Below are 18,402 nucleotides of genomic sequence, written 5' to 3'. Positions count from 1 at the left end.
TTTTATCAAATGATTGAAAGAAAACCAAGTGGTATATTGCATTTAAAGCTGGTTTAGGCTACAATTGCAAAGATGCTAACAAGTTACGCATACTTTTCTCATTTTCATCAATTTACTAAGAAGTTAATGGAGCTGCTTCTAATTTACATGAAGCTGACAAGATTTAAAGCATTCGAATTTCATTAGGCTTCACTAAGCACTCAGAAGGTCAGGAATACTTGAGCGTAATTCAGCTGGACCTCAGGAAAGCCTATTATTAACGCTGTCAGTACCTGAAGTTGAATCAGATCTATACAAAATAATCCCTTGTGGTATTTCAGTAATGCCTTCTGCTGCAAACTGAGTGGAACAAACTTCTACACACATGGAAGTATGATAATTATGTTACTCAAATGTCTTTAAATTCTGAAATATTAGTCAAAATTTTGGTTAACATTTTAGGCAATAAAGCTCTAGGAAAGATAACATTTTCTCAGATATCTCTGTTGAATCTGGTTTACCTAACATAACCCAGTAACTGCTGAAATCCACTTGAGAGATTTTCTGACAGCCCAATGTCTTCAACAGTTCTACATATTAGATGACATAAAAACAAATATTGATAATTATGTGAAATATTAAAATTACTGATATAGAATATGCAGGATTCTAAAATTACTCTATTAATTCTCTCCAAGCATTACCTGTCTTGACTGGACAATCCCATCTTCAATCTATTGTTCTAATAATTTGCTCTTTACTGCATTTCATCTAAGGATCGCTCAAATCAGAAGTTTTCTGCTGACAAGAAAGCATTATCTGCTTTGAAGAGAGCAGAAACTTAAATAATTAAGAGAGGAAACTTCTTCCACACAGCACAAAGTCATTGAAACAGGCTTTAATAGAAACTAATACCTGAAACACAGGTTACAGTTTATAAGAACAAGCAGTAATCTTCTGGAAGTTGAACACCCCGCTGTATGGAACGACTAAACTTAGGATGCAACATATTCAGGAGAAGAAGCAGGTATTTAAATACCACCTGCCTTTGCAATCAAAACTGTGAAGGAAATCACATTACCTCTCCAAACATGGGTCTGTAATGGAAGAAATAAGTTCAAAAATGGGACAATACATGAAAGAAATACTAGGTAGTTGCTTATAGCAAATGCACCAAACCTATCATTTAACTGGAGGAATTGCTGTAATTCAGAAAGAACATTTTAGAATTCAGTGCATAAATAATATATAGGACTGGGCATTCTATTAGGAAGAAAAGAAATAATTTAAAAAAAAGGGAAATTACTGCAGTTAGTGTTGAAAGTGTCTTTTCCTAAGCAATGTAATGTAGTTATTGGGGATATGTGAATCTCTGGTGATAAATTAGGAAAGTTGAAAGGAGAAGGGGTTTTTTTGTGGTTTGTTTTTTTTTTTTAAATTTCCTGGACAAGGTAACATGCAATCTGCAGGAGCCAAAAGTCACTGTAATTAAATCTAATCCACTCTGTGCCAATGACCTAAACATAACATGTATATTACTCCTAGATGATTAATATGGTTTGCATCCATTATGTTTCTTGGCTTCCATTCAAATGCCAGTTGATGAAATGATTAGTAATGGCACTTGTTGAGTTTTAACATAATGCATGAAGATGTGTTAATATGCGTGACATAAGACAGTCTAAAGTAAACACTTCACGTTTTATACTTTTAATTTAATGTAATACTATGTATGCAAAATATAGGTCAGTTCAGTAAATAAGGGTGATCTCCTTTAGCTGTTATCTTTAGATAGAGCTCCTTTTAAGAACATTAGGTCTTGTTGTACTCCTATATTTGAGGCTGAAAGCTGTTTAGTTTCTGAACGCCAAAAATGCACTTATTATGACTTTATAGCATTCCTCTATTTTCCCGATACAATCCATTTTCTACCTTCTCACATTTATTTTAGGATCTTTTTACAATATTCCTCTCCTCTCCCTCTGACCCTTAAACCAGTTAGCACAAACAAACCGGCTCTGGTCTGTGTCTTCCCCATATTATCTTCCTCATGTCTAGAAAAGGTGCAACTGCCATTTCTTTGCTGCCCAGAACAGGTTTCTTCATTTTCTTTCTTCATGCTAAATGTTCTGTATTCACATCCTAATAAGAAGTCCCTGTAACCCCTTGCAACGGAGCTTCCATGCATCTGTCTTTGCTTTTCCTATTTCCCCATCAGATAAAGGACACATATTTAACAGCATTAATTGTTAATAACATCCAAAAAGTTCTTTAAAGGGCCTGCACTATTAACTAGTAATCAATGGTCAATAAAAAATATTTTTCAGCATCCTGACCATCTAGAACTCTAGCCAATTTCAATGAAAATATGAAAGCTGAGCCCATCTATAAAACTCTCAGTCCTTGAAAGGACAAAAATGTTAGGCAGCAACATGGAATGGCTTCTGTGATGGAGGAGGAAAAAGTAGTGTACACAATAGTAAAAGGATGAAGATTTTTTCAGTAAAAATCAGTCTCAGGGTAAATGTGAATTTGGAGAATAAAATTATTCCAGGTATTTGCTGGAAGCTTCCTTGCGGCTGAATTGATCAAATTCTTATTCATAGGCCCTGGAAGTCGGTTGCCATGACTATGAGATATTCCTATATTCTTACATTAACATTTTATCTACTTATCTAAATATTTACCTAGCTATCCCCTTGATTCTTAGAAACTTGTGAAGCTTCTAATACAGCTGGGTTTTTTACAACTTTTCCTTCTAATACTTGCTGAATATTATTTGCAACCAACACTGCAGTCCTTCTCAAAATCATTCCACAAAGCATTCCAGGGAAAAAACATTTATACTACAGCTTGTGTTGTTTTTCAAGTTTAATTGTTCTCATCCTTTAACTATATCTCTAGAATACATACTTATAATGCCACTAATCCTTGAGACTATGTTGTGTATTCTGAACCTACAGTACAACACACAATTCAATGTTTTGAAAAGGGTCTCTTCCTTCACTTTTGTGAAAGCACAGAAATCTTACTTACAGGGTGTTTTGGATCAGTCTCAGTTGAAAAATTGCTAGGATTACTGTTAACAATTTCTAGCTCCAGAGTTTCCTCTGTAGGGTTAAAGAGAGGTATGTATAGACGAGCCCATCTGGAAAAAAATACATACACGCAATGACTGTTAATTACAAGGCTTCTTCCATTGCATTTTATTATTAATCACTTCTTTTCTTTCTTGAAAAATTAGTATTTTAAAAATAAGAATTATGTTTTATTGCATTAGTATTTTTCCACTAGCATGGACACATATTTAATAGCATTAATTAATATTACTAATAATTATTAATAACAATAAAATGGTAGCAATAACCATTCTAATACATGGGTCATTTGTAAGGGCAGAATTTGTCTTACTGTACTTCAGCTGTGAGGAAGTTAGTTTAGGTTAGTTGGTTAAAAAGACTGTCCAGCTCCCTCAATACTCAACAAGGAGAAAACCATTTTCAGGGAGAATTGGTCCTAATGTAGACCACTAAGATGTGGAATCACTTTTCATTGTCTCCAGGAGAAGCCTAGACTTAATGTCTTAAACTTGATGCCTAAATTTTAGATAGGACGATGTGGAAATGAATTCTAGTGCCTCCAATACACAGTTTCAAATTTATTCCTAGACTCCAATTTGCAGATTTATGGCTCACCTTTCTTTCCACATTTTCTGTAGATCTAACTTTGGAATAAAACATTTTAGTCAAATAGATAATTCAGAGTGCCAAGGCCAACAAAAAAATTTGGTTCCAAAAAGTAAAATAGTTTTAAGTATGTCTTATTATACTGTAGTCTACCCATGGACTCATAGTCTGCCCCAGGAAAAGCACTGGACAGAAATTAAAAGGTCATCAGATAAATTATATCTGTAACTCCTTTTTGTCTAAGCAATGATTTACAGGAAAAGACCGTAATTAAGTGGTGCTGGCAATAGCTTTTGATTTAGTGCCACTAGGCAACCATTCTTCTTGGTCATCTTGTAACCTTGAGATCTCAAAACATAGTGTTCCACACCAGCCATTTCAATGGAGGTTCTGCTTGCTTCCCGCCTCTTTCTTCCTCTGCATGGACTCAAAATCTGTTTCATTTTGTACAATTGTTGCATTGTTTGTTATAGCATAATGGTAAATCATTATGTTGCACATGTAGGTTATGTATTTCAACTGAGTATTGTGCGAGTATTGTGGCTGTCCCAGAACAAAGATATGGAGTATGCTGATAGCCTAAACGTTATGCTTTAAATCAGCTGGCACTGTCCTTCTCTGTTTTCTAATTAAAGAATAAACAAAGACATGATACCTTCATTAGGGAGCACAATTTTCAGAAGAATTCATAAAACTCAAAAAAAGTCCTCTATTCTGATCAAAATAATATATTATTTGCCTTTAACAAAGATATATGACCATAAATCATGTTCTTGTTATAACACCAAGGGACACAGAAGAGAGATTCAAGGTGAATCAGTGAAAACAGTAAATAAGAAAAGTTTGAAAAATGAGATACATATATTGGTTTTGCTGTAATTTATCTACATAATGGATATTCTCTCTAGTCAAAGCTGTGGCAGGTCAACTGCCGGATTGCTCCACATATTTATCCTCTGGAAAAAATTAGTCAGTTAATCATAGGTAAATCAGTAAGGAAAAAGAAAATATAAAAAGCAACATCCAGAAAAGAAGGTATTTCAGTCAAGCTTTACAACTGTAACTTCAGGCCCTAAAACTTGAGTGCAGGTGAGCTCTTTCCAACATACAGTGATATAAATCCCCAGCAGCAGAGGTGTTTTTGACTAACGCTGTCAAAGCATTGTATCAATGAGGTCTCAAACAGCAGAGAGTAGAGAAATACCAGGAAACTTTCCCATGAGAACTTCAGATTTACTTGATAACTCTCATTTTTCACATTTACTATTTCTAGCCTTTACTTTTCTGTCTGATCTCTTTCATACAAAATACATTGTCAAAGGGAAAACGATGTTGGAATATCTGAAATTTCAGTAAGCAACTATTTGACTGTTAGAGACTCTTCCAGTGATCAAAATCCATTAAGAACCTCTGCCTCCCCACACAGATTGACTACCAAGGTTATGCTAGAAAAAGTTGCGTGTGACAGTAAATTCAAGACTACTGTGAACATCATTCAACTGACTCATCTTCAATGACTCTGCTGTGGAGCCCGTAACAGTATGGATAAATGAAGATGGAGAACATCAAGGAGAAGTTTCCTTCCTTAGAGGCATATGTTAAAGGATGTGTTAAATCTACCTTGACAGAAAGAAAAAGCAGATCTGACTATGATAAACCCAAAATATTAGGGTATCTGAAGAAGGATTAAAAGATAAGCTGTTAGAATTTGATCTTCTCTCTTTCAAGAACTGGTTAGAAATTGATTCTAAGTGTATCAGTGGGTTCTTGGCTCCTAATCCAGTTCCAAGTGATGTTTTAGGGACACACATTCTTCATTTTTTTCAGATTGATAGCAAAAAAATGCAGTAAGCACGTAATAAAAATCATTATTCTTAGAAGGATGTCATATATGATAATGCTTCTTCCACATTCAAGAAAAAGGAGGTAGAATGGAAGTTAGTCTCTTAAAGAACTACAAAGCTTCACCAACCAGAAATGCTTCAAATATTTTATGACATTTACAGTCCACGTCTCTGGGAACATAGCAAGGACGCCCTATCAAAACAGAACAAATTGATACCTTTCTTAAACAGACAACACATAAATGTCTACCTGTATTGCCTTCACATATTCAGCACATATTAATGCAGCCAATTTACTTGGACTATCTCATTTTTCAGCAGGTAGATCAATTCTCGGTAATTTAACTGTAACCTCAATGCCATCATTGATTGTCATTGTCCAAAATTTTGCACTTCAAGAAGAGGCCATTATGCTGACAATACAATAGAAATAAATTTCTGGAAAAATGAGAGTGTTGAAGGAAATAATGGGACAAAAAGCAGAAGACTTTTTGAAACCAAGAATATGGCAGATAATTCAAACAGAAAAAGAAGAAGTTTGTCAGGTTTTTTTATACTGTATTATAATATATATAAAAAGATTTATGAAAGATGCTACTGTTAATTTCCTGTTATACATTATTGTTGTTGCTGCTGTTGCTAATAACTAAACTAAATAGTACTCCTTGCTTTTCCACCACTATCTGCCCAGGGCAGATGTAGATCGGTTCATTTACATACGCATTGGAATTACAACATGCATCTACTTGTAAAGTGAAAAGAAATCTCACCTGAAAAAATAAAACACAGAATTCAATGAATTTGAGATGATAGTTTTGATAGGCAAATGTTTTAGTTAATGGTGCTAATCCTTTCCGATGCAGACTTCATTTGTGGTAGGAAAGGATGACTTGCCATTCTCAGACAGACCACTTGTGCATGTAGTTCACAAGTAGTGCATGCTAGAGAAAATTATGAATGCCAGATAGTCTGAATGAAAAGGTTTTAAGTTATTTCTAACAGTGTCAGCCTACATAGTAGAGAAAGATTATGTTTTTTATTCCAGTCAGCCCAGAATTTAAAAGTAAAAATAACAGGAAATGGAGAGCCTTAGAAAAGGCAGTCTTAGAAAAACATAGTAACAAAGGCATTGCCAGTTAACTCTGGTCTGTGCATCATATATATGAACGGGAAAATATATTCACTCACAAAAATTTATCAGGTGAAATTTTATGTTGTACTCTCTAACAGCATTTTTTGCTCAGTCTGTAATGTATATTAATTATAGATTTAGTCAAAGATAAGATATACAGAAGTAAGTGTAATTTAGCATTCAGAAAAGCAGTGTATATCCGCAGAACCTACTACTAAGCAGAGGTCTTAGCTGGAAGAGCACTACTAAAATTCTGGCATTGCTGAAAGTCTTATTCTAAAAGTTTTGACTTCTGTCCTGAAAGTCAGAACTGAAAATTATGCTATCGAAATGGAAGATGAAATTTTGTTGAAGTAAGACAAGAACTGGGTTCATTTCTCTGTCTGCTCTAAGTAGGTCATTTTCTTAACAGTGTTCCAACCATGTCTAACCCTAGGATCTGCAGGGCAGAAGTTGTATTCCTTTGCCATTTCCTGAGAGGTTAAAAGAAATCGATAACTGGTATACAAGCATTTGTAAAGCAGGATTCTCAGATATATTCCTAGGTCAGAAAGAGAAAAGAAACAGAAAATAAAACAAACCTACAGAACTCTGTATTATGGATCTTTATGATTACATTCTGCAGTATTTTCAGAGTCATTTCTCTATAAAGACTTCAGAAGAAGTCTGCATATAGGCTACAATTCCATTTCAATTGTTTTTCTGCAAGGAGAATTTCACCTATCTACACACATAACTATGAAAATTATCTGCAAACTACTCTAGTACATATACAGCTCTATTGATTGGCTTTTTGATGTAAACTCTTCATATGTTTTCCATGATACTTCAAACCAGTGACCAAGTTCACCACTATGAACTGCGTACTTACTTTCCAAGCTCACAGTCTATTTCAGGTAGACTAGTTGGCAATGGTTTCTCTACAATCAACTTCAGTGCATACCAAAACTCTCCAACCATATCCGAAAGGAATATGACACTAAGAACAGATACATAAGATTAATATGACCCAGCTTTTGTGCAGACAATTAAAAATGTACAGATTAAAATTCAGGAAAAACCTAATGAGTTCAACACAGCAAATACTTTAATTAGCTCCCAGTTCTTGCTGGTATATAAATTAAACTACCACAACGAAGAATACTTAGAAATACTGATGCAACAAAATCTCTTCTCCATCTTTCTTAACTTTTTAGCATAAAAAGTTTGTAGGGGTTTTTTTGTTGGTTTTTTTCTAAAATACAACTCAAAAGCTTTTCAACTGCTAACTTAAAAAAGTAACCTTTAATTTCATTGCAATGTCACAGCATTTTCTTTCTAGCCATTTTGAACTCAGAGGACAAAGAAATAGGAATAGTATTCATTGATTTATTTTTAAAAGGAAAATCTATTCAAATCTAGTGATGAAAACTGAAGAATAGGTATAGACACATTTATATGGTCATGACAGATATGCTTCAAAGGAATATTCAGTATACGGTTTTGATATATAAAACAAATGTTGTCATGACTGCAAATTGCTTGCTGCTAGGTGAGTTATGTACAGCAGTATATTTCTCTGACAGACTTTCTAACACATTCCATTCCTATTGCAAATTTCTTTTTCTATTTCTGTTTTTTTCAAGTAGCAGAGTCATAACAACATTAAACCAAAGCACTATAATCATGTAAAAACTTACATGAAATGCACTGTGCAAACCCATGACCTACTAAGGACCAGTTCTTGTTCTAAATGATAGATAACTATGTTTTTTCCATGACTTTATGGTTCCAGACTATCGTCTGTGCCAACAGAGCCTTAAAAGTGAGCATAAAACATCTTAGCAGCTTAGGAAAGAATCATCCATTTGAAAAGGTACACCTGCCACAAACATTTTTATAACACTTTTTCCCAGCTGCTACCACAGCAAAGGAAACAGAGCATGGCTTCAGAAAAAAAAAGACAGGAGTGTAGATATAATGTGGAAGTACCTCTGTCCAGCTGTAATTGTAGTCCTTGGGAGCTATTGCAATTTAAAGCAGCTATTAGGCAGCTTTCTAGTACAGTGCTGCATAATTGTATTGAATATGTACAGGTGTGCTTTATGTCATCTTTGCATATATTCCCCTAAGTCCCAGCCTACCAATCAGCTGAGCCCAGAGTTTTGCCAGCTAAAGCAAACCTTTATTTCATTATTTGGAAATTCTGCACTTGAAAAATACCAGGAATATTATTTGGTAGAAAACAATGAGGTTTATTCTCACTCGCAGCTTCAGAATGCATAATTTCTATAAATTCCCATAGAAAAAAATGTTTACTAGAGTGATACAAGTACTCATTTTTATAAAAGAGTATTGCTTGAATGCTGTATTGTACAATGATGTATAATGACACCTGCTGTTATTCTGGTGTTTGGAAAAATCAATACAAGTAAATTGAACAAAAGTTTGATATACATGGATTTTGGCTTTGTAAATATTGGGTCAGCTGTCTCTGCTCTCCTCATAAACCACCACCCTGCCCTTCTCCCCATCCCTATATTTTTGCTTATCAATTGATATAATTGAAAAACAGGGAATTGTTTTTCAGTCAGCCCTTCAATTAAATAATGCTTTGCTAACCAAATTCCAGTAAGATAAGCTTTGCAGTTCTGCACTCTTTGGTTACTTGCTGAACTGGCTTAGCTAAAGCTAAGACCAAGAGGTCATCTATCTTTGTATTGCTGATTATCATACCTGCCTGGTTTCATTGGGATTTCCAATGTAATGAAAAAAATGTAATTTAAAACCTCTCCATATTAATTTAGTAGATGATTGTTAGTTAATGGAAGATTCTGAAGCTAAATGGACTTATGTGAAGACTGTTAAAGGGTTCTTAACCTGATTTTAGTTATGTTTTTATAGTTTCACTTCTTCTCAGAAGAAAAATGAAATCATGTTATTCCCTTTACGGAACTTAAAAATTTACAAAACTAACAATTCATCTGAAGTTTCAGAGGGAACTTCTAATATTAAGTAAATTTACAAATCGTTGTTCACTGAATTCTAGTGAACTAGAATAACTAGGGGTTGTTCTACTGCCTGCCAGTCAGGTTTTCCCCTCAGAGGAAAGCTGCTTTTCGGGATACAATATATTTAAAGCTGGAAAGTTTTTAAATTCCATTTATTACCTTTTGTGGGTTTTTTTAGGGCAATGTCTACATCGGGTGACTGAGGTTTCAATTAAAGTAGTTCACTTCTTAGCAGAAGAGCCCCAACCACATGTATCAAAACTCTGCAACTTACCTTCCATCTGAAGTGCCAACAACAGCTGGGGAAAACTTTAGTTGATACAAAAATGTTTGTTTGGGCCTAACAGTGAAAGCCTTTTCTCCACAAAGTGACTGATTCTCCAGCACCACACTCAGCTGGAGAATTTTATCTGCAGGATTAGTGATGGGAATATGAATTCCAATAGTATCCTAGAAAAAAACCACAAAACTAATTATGAGCCATTACACATAAAAGATCTTTCTCAAAGAAGTGTAAGATGCTTACTCATGATTTACACTTGTGCAAACACAGGCTGCATCTTTGTTTGATGTGTGAACTAACCCAAAAAAGAGAAGTTGCAGCAAGAGACATTTCAGTCAATCTGCAAACTGTAAACTTTTTAATTCATACAGATCTTTAATTAATACAGATCTGCTGTAGTCTCAACCAAGTAAACCCTCCAAGCCATCTCCCAACAGCCAGGCACAGACAGTTGAAAATGTCCACTTTGCAAGCTGGCAAATGATTCAGGCTGAATTCTGCAGGATCTGTTAATCTTTAAGTTACATCATAATACTTGACATTAAAACACCACCACCAAAATAAACGTTCCCTCTCTCATTCCTTTATGTCATTTCCCTTACTAGTTGTCTCCATATCTTTCTGTTTAAAGTCTATGAACACTTCAGGCAAGGAACATCTTCTCTTGACCATCTGGAAAACATGGCTACTATTAAAGATGCGTATTAAATTCCAGTTACTATAATAAAAGGGAGCCAAACTATGACCTGATTAGATAAATATGCATAATTTACACATGGAACACCTTTAAGATGAGCAGGAATTGGGCAGAGGTGGCTCATTCTGTACAGCTCCTACACTGCATCCTTGAACAGCCCTTGAAACACTGCTACATTTCAGCAGTGTTCCAGTGGCCCCCTTCTTTGCTGTAACATTAAAAATAGTGTAAAACCATCTTATGCACACCATGTGTGCATATATCAACACACTTTATGAAACTAAATACTTTAAACCGGCAGGAAGGAATATATTAATGAAGGAAGTCCACCATCACAATTCTGGATGCATACCTGCAGTTTAAAATGCATATGCTCTATTCATATATATGTTCATCTATATAAAATATGTAAAATCCCAAACCAAATATATGTATTTATATATCCACATCTATATTTATCTCAATCCCTATTTTGGTCTCTTTCCTTTGTTTTAACTGAACAGTTTATTTCAAAATGTAGGAGGGAGGTTTAACATACGGTGATTTGGTTCTCATAGCAAAATTTTGCCATATACTTTTTTTGTAAAAAGTAAATAATTCAAATTGCAATATGAAAGGAGAAAAAGAAAAAAAACTATTAAAATTAATAATACACTAAAAACTGAACATTAAATACTTTACAACACCACACACAGCTGCCTCACTCTGCTTTAATCTGCCTGTGATTTGGTAAGTTTCGATATATTTACATTTATAGAAAATGACTACTGGAGCACACATAAAACATATTTAATGTTCTACAGATGGGAAGATTACACCAACAATTTAAATCATTCAAGTGTCTTGCATCAGTAAGATGGGAATTAAATTTGCCATAAAATATTTTAAAGCTCAGATTAATAGTTTTTACCAGTGTAAACAAATTTCTATATCTATCTACCATTTTATTGCTATGTGAAGTGTAATACTCTAGTATCAAGATTTTGCTTCAAAAGATGCCCACAGTCATCAATTGACCTTTTGTGATATTATACCTGTATGCTCTAATATTTTCCTGACATATTTTATACCAAAGATTTTCTCATCATCCCATTCTTTACATCCTTCTTTTAGCATCTGGACCTACAGGATTTAAGTCTCTAATACGTAATTTAACATTTTATTAATGTATAAACTGCGCTCAACTATCAACTAATCCTCCTCTACCCCTGACAAGGTAGCTTATAGGAAGATGGACACATTCTAAAATTACTCTGTATAACACTTCTCTGTGTTCAAACTTCTGTAATAATCCTGTTCTGTCATCAGGTGTCAATAAAAGCACTACCTGGCCAAAGTTTCTAAGAGACTAACTACACTTCTTAATGCTTTACAACAATTGGTTTGAATTAAAATCCAGTTTCATTAAGGAGATTACATTCACTCTGCATTTGTTTGCAGCTTTTCCAGTCCATGGACCTTGAGGAGAAAGCATTTGCACTTGCTCCCAAGTTTGCCAGGCTATTGCCATGGAAGCAAATTTTCAAATCAGGTAAGTGGTAAGAAAGTTATTTTGATAGGCCTGGTGAGATAATGCAGCAGAAATTCTTCCCTTTGTAGGTTCTTGTCCAAATCACTGTTCTTCTACACTGACAAGTAACAAGTGCCTTCTTTCTCTGTGCTGCAACTGATGACAAGCAGGAATGCTGCTTATTCAAAGATTGAACTTGCAATGGTGGCAATAGTTCTGAAAAAACACATCTTGGCCTTCTGTCTTCCGTAGGCTCAAAATGATCAGAGCTTTCAATGTCACCATCAGTGTGTCTATATGTCAGTAGCAGGAGTTAAGCTGGAGTCTCTTGTTGTGTCCCCATTATTATTGATTTCCATTTCTTGGAACAAAAGAGGCTCAAGCGAGTTGATCAGCTGAGTCAATGACAGATTTCAGGGCCAAGAAGAACATAGTTCAGTTTGGTCAAATAAGTTTTAGAAATCAGAGCTGGCTCTTGAACTGCTTGATGCAACATGCCTCCAACACACACACACCTCACCTCACCACTTCTCTCCACACACACTTCTAATCCAGACCCACATGTTCACACTCAGCTGGGCCTTTCTCGCGTTGATCATGCAGACATACGGAAATCCTAAACTCCTGTGTCTTGAGGGAATGAGTCCTTCCAGCTTCCTACTCATTCACAAGTTAACAGACCAGATCCTTGCAAAGTGAACTACCTCCCTCACCGTACAAGCCGTTTCATTTTTTTTCCCCCTCTCTGTGATAAAAACTAATTGCCAAGATAACCTTCTCCATTACATGTAGGGTTATGATGACAGAGAATCACAGCACTGCCATTATCTTGTTACTACATTTCCCCATTTTACTTTGCATATTTTGCCTTACAAAATATTAGTTTACAAAAAGGCATCAACCGTTCATCAACAGTTAAGCCCTTACCAGAACAGCAAATTTAACTACTCGAAATCTAGGACTAAACACCTTAAGCCAATTATATATTTGTAAAACTTGCTTAGTAAGGAATTCATTCTTATCACTATTACAGTACAAGAAATGAACTAGAAGAAAAAAATGTGCACAGGACATTTAATATCAGAGACTAATAGTGCAATGAGTTTCCGGTGTAAATTTGCATATAAATTTACATATAAAAATCACACTAAACTTAACTTCTTTTAGCTGAAATGTGCATTAGTGCATAAGTAATAATGCCCTAAAACAGAATGCAAAGATGTCTAGTTCATAAATTATTACAACAATTCTAAGCTCACCGACTAAAAAATACTACACTGTTAACCTCTTGATAGGGTCTAGACATTGTACCAGCCAAGCAAACTGGGAAAACAGTGTTTTGCAATAGATGATTGCAAAAAACATCTTTCTGAAATTGAAGAAAAGGAGGGGACTGCAAAAGCATTATATTCTGTGACTGAAGCTATCTATGATGTTCTCAGCTCCTCCAAAAGAAATCATGCACACTGAGAAATCCACACCAAAGTGATATTACAATAATTTGTAATACATACAGGAAAAAGCTAATGAACTAAATAATATGTACATATTTGGACTTCCATGCACCCCAGTTTTGTCCATCTGTCCATAATGTTTCTGGTTTGGTATAGATAGATAGAAGAAGTTGGAGCAACAACGAGTTGAATTACAAGAGAAATGCTATATTATTACAAAAAACATACCTGACAAGGGGATACAGTCTGACTGAAAGTCAAATTAATATCCCACATTCCCATAACTGAGGAAGTAATGACAATGCTTAGATCTTAATTAATATTCCTTTGCATTTGAAATCAAGGCCACCTCTGAGTCCATGTAGACTGAAGCTTAATAATTGTCCATCCTCCTGAGACCACAGGCAGATTTCCTTTTCAGATCCAGCAGTGTGAGATGAAGAAATTATCAGTTACAGCTACTTTTTGCTAACCTCGTAGTGAAGGTTGACACTTCCAGTTATCAGCCCAGTTGCCTAAGCCACCATGTACAGTAACCTGGCTTATCAAAGCTGAATCAGGTTAGAGACTACTGAAAAAAATGTAACAGTAGATTAACCTTTTCCATTACCACAGCCAATCTGGTAGGAGATATCTGCCACTGCACTAATGTAATAAAAGACCAAATTAATCTTCAGAGGATTTTACAGGAAAATCATTTACATCTACTTTGTCAACAATTTTGGAAAGCATGACTCAGCAACTGACAGATTTCAATACAGCTCCTATATATCATTCTTATAGGTCACTTTGCTCTGCAGTTACATGTAATATATGAGGTGCCAATAATGGAAAACATAGCTTGAATCAAATCAATGCATGTATTTACAGTCCTTGTTCAATAGGACTATTTTGGATGACTGACACTTCAGTAAATCCAGGCTGCATCTCTCAAAAAGAGACATTTCTCTTTCTTTTTCAGAATGCCCTTTCTCCTTCACAGACTGTCATATCCACAATGCCAGAACAAAATACTTAAGGTCAGTATCACTCAATAAAAACACTAGGAAGTGCAACATTTCTAAGTTAGAAATGTATTGCTCTTAGATAATGAAGTCAAGAAAGCTATCAATTACTACTGTATTTTCAGAGTCAGTTATGTCTCATGGAAAGGTAATGCACAGTTCTTCTCAAGCATGTCATGACACAGAGGTATTTGGCCAAAATCAGCCTCAGAATAGTGACAAGCACCATTTGTAACCAGTCCTTTCTTTCAGGGAAGTCAAGGTGATTTAAAATTTAGGATACTTTCAGTTTCCAAATAGCTTCTGATATATCAGGTAGACAATTAGCAAACCCCCTCTTTTTCAATAATTTCTCTCAGATCTAGACTAAATCTTACCAACAGAGATCTTTGTGAGTGTCAGTCAGGTTAATTATTTAAGCAAATCTTTGTCACTCTCTTATTTACCAAAGAAGTGTACTATCATCCCTGGTCTTTGAATATATACAGAACTACAAAGTTTAGTTCCTGAGATAACTGTATCTACCCATATAATGCTACAAGAAAGAGTTAGCTGCAATTATTTTCTGCTGGTCTCACTGATTTGTTTTGAAGTACTACATGAAGTTACAAAAGTGCCGTAAATTCAAAGTTCCAATAGATTAGAACAGACTTTGGAAGGCTTGGTGAGTGCTGATGATTTCTGCATACTCATAACGAAGTCAGAGACTGAAGAAACAGAATTAGTTCCAGGAACTTATTCTAACAGTGTTTAACTTACTCTATTAGACTTTGAAACTGATATTTGCACCATGGGCATACTGTCCTGGACTGAAAATTTGATGTGGTGAGGTTAGAAAGCTCCCTTTGGCTTGAAACTACAAACGTGATAAAGACTACGTCAGTGAAATGCTGAGGTATCAGCTCGCTCAGAACTGATCAGGAAACGGCAGTGACCAGTACTGCCCGTATTCCAGTGCTTCCAAGACTTTCAGAAATGCTTGTTAAAAATAAGCTTACAACCACTTATCAGAACCTACAGTACCAGTACTATGGTAGAATAGTAGTAATGACTAATTATTACAATACTTCCATCAACTTTAATGACTCCTGCTACACATGTGAAGCAAATAGTCTAATGTGTGCCACTACTCCCGCTCATGCTGGTATGAGCTAAGAGTACTTCTTTACTTTTTAAAACTAGTAACCAATTCTGATAATATTTCATTTTATTTGATTTTATGACCATACTAATGAGATAATTTACATCTCAGCTACACCACCTACTATCAACTTACTCAATCAGCAGAGGTAAAATACTAATTAATTTGACTGTTTTAGATCTTGTACCTACTGTAGCTCTCTTACTCTGTAGGTCTAAAAAGAGATTTCTAAGGAAGGATGCTTCTTTGCAATTTGAAAGACTGACACTAAAATTATCACTAGCATAAAATGTATAGAGGCAGAGATAATTCTACCACAAAACTGAAATTGTCAGGGTCTATACTGAGAATAACTATTTCTCCTGAATTTTCCAAGAGCAGAAAATTACAAATAAATTCATATTGACAGGTGAAATGCCTGGGATAAAAACCTTCCTCTCTCAAAGCCTAGGTGCTTGGTTTTTTTAAATCCAACTTTTATTTTTGGCATATCTCTGCAGGGGCCAGAAAGTATCAGTATTATAACACAAAGAGAATTTCTTGAATGTTCATAGCTTTTCTGAAAACAGAAATATATATAAATCTGAAAAAAATAGTCTCTATAAGAGGTATCTAGTTCTATGCCTTACTATGACTTAAAAGATCAGATAAACTTTAAAAAGAAAACATCCTCACTGTTAGTTGTTGCTGCAAGCAAAGTTAACTTTTAAGTCCTTGAGGTTTCCTCACAGATTACTGTCTGACATACAACAACAAATGCCGCATTATTAATTTTGTCTTCCATATGTGACATAATAGAGCTATCTGTATTAGCAATGTCCCACACATTCCCTTAGTATTTACTCTAAAAAAGTAATACAAGTTCACTGTATCACAAGCAATGTTTGTTAATAATATTAACTTATGTTATTATTGACTGATATCCATTACTAGAACCTCTGAAGGAGCTAAAATTAGAGCAGTCTAACTAAGGCCCACCCTTGCACTTCTCTGGGTCTCTCTGTGCCCTGCAACTAGTTCTGCTGTCTCCCAGAAAGCAGCCTCTCCCTCTGTACGGGGTGGTATGGGAAAGATGTGGAAGCAAGTGTTCATTAGAGAACCATGGATTTACGAGTAAGAATATAAAGCCCTTTAAACACTGATCTCTCCGTAGTCCTGTGTGCTCAGTTTTGAGTACCTGGCAGATCACCTTGTGAGGGAAAGGACTGCTATTACAATCACCTGAAATATACTCTTTTTTTGGCATATCCATGTATCTGGACATGAGCCATTATTTCATCGTGTATCTTTTATAGAGTAAAAGGTATCCTCCTGAGATTTCAATTTTAAAATTTGGGTAAATATCAATGAAGTGTTTCTCAATTGTTACATTCATCCTACAGTCACCATCTGCTGTGTATGGATCACACAGAACAGACTGTTGCATTTATTCTTCTAGAGACTGCCAAAAACGAGGAGGTTTGAAGGTTGGAAAGAGCTGGAACCAGTAATGGAAACACCCTGTCTATTCTTAGAGCTGAATGTAAACATATTGCTAAGTGTGAAGACAGTGACAGCGATCTTTTAAAATCACCACTGAAGAGTGCAGAAGCAGCGCATTAGCGGCAAGGATCTGGGAGCCGTTACAAATGGCAAGAGTGGCACAAGTTGCAACTCAGCAAGAATAACTCTCGTGGAAGTGGGGGCAGGCAGCATATGTTTCAGAGTTACATTACCAACTTCTGAGTACTCATGTGGCTCTGAGGGACTTGAGAGAGAAAGAGAAAGATTTGGCAGAGAATAGACAAAACTATTGTCTCCGCACTTACGTGGAAACCAAACTCAATCCCTTCCAGGCATTTGGTTTTATTAAAGCAGAAACTAATAATTCACTGTTCAAAACAGACCTTCCCCTCTGGCTTATCTCCTGCTGTACAGATCCTGCTTGGAGCTCACATATTAGATACTTCCTCTCCAGACAGCCAATGCTATTTTTCAAATATATGGATGGATTAGAAAGTCTCTTGACTCAGTGAACCAGCAATATACACTTACAATTTTCTCCATGAAATAGACAACTGCTAAAGAGTAGGTGTGCTCAAAGCAATAACTGCCGGCCTTTTAGACATTTTACATAAAAATACTTAAGAATCAGCTTACTTCTTGACCTCTACATACAACCTGAATAAATCCATTACAATATTTGCAAGGCCAAGTAACCGTTAAAGTCCATTTTTCTAAACAATCTGAGATAATGGCCCTGAATTTATTAGCCTAAACTCAGCCTCTGTACAACTGTTTACTCCAAAGTAAAATACAGTATCCAAAAAATATTTTTTAAGTTGTAAATTGTTACAATGTTGCCAATGGCTGAAGATACTTAATAATTATCCATTGGTAAAGTTTAAAAATATGGGGTTTTTCTGTGCATTTAGAACTGAAAATGCCTGCAAATGTACAAACAACTCATAAAACCTGGAAGTGTTATTTAATTAATGAATAATGAATATTCACAAACAAATTGTAATTTGGCTTTTGAAAGCTCTGTTTTCTCAGGTGCTTCCTTCGAACTGTTAAAATACTTTTTCAAGTATTCTTTCTAAATCCAGAGAATTAAATTAAATAAATAATTACTGAGTACACGTTCACTATCTCTTTCCATGTGAAATGAGGAGTGCTAAGTTTTTCTCCACATTTATCTCA

General features: G+C 35.2%; 1 protein-coding gene across 1 annotated transcript in view; it reads right to left on the bottom strand.

Annotated features, from left to right (window-relative positions):
* The window catches only part of CFAP47 (cilia and flagella associated protein 47), a 346,829-nt gene that overhangs the window by 85,270 nt on the left and 243,157 nt on the right, over window positions 1-18,402 (bottom strand). Inside the window, 3 exon segments of the mRNA XM_064473493.1 lie at window positions 3,016-3,127; window positions 7,513-7,620; window positions 9,906-10,081. Coding sequence (XP_064329563.1) covers window positions 3,016-3,127; window positions 7,513-7,620; window positions 9,906-10,081 — 396 coding nt within the window.

This window comes from Phalacrocorax carbo, chromosome 1, assembly GCF_963921805.1.
Source record: "Phalacrocorax carbo chromosome 1, bPhaCar2.1, whole genome shotgun sequence".
Lineage (NCBI taxonomy): Eukaryota > Metazoa > Chordata > Aves > Suliformes > Phalacrocoracidae > Phalacrocorax > Phalacrocorax carbo.
This window is presented reverse-complemented; position numbering and strand designations above follow the sequence as displayed.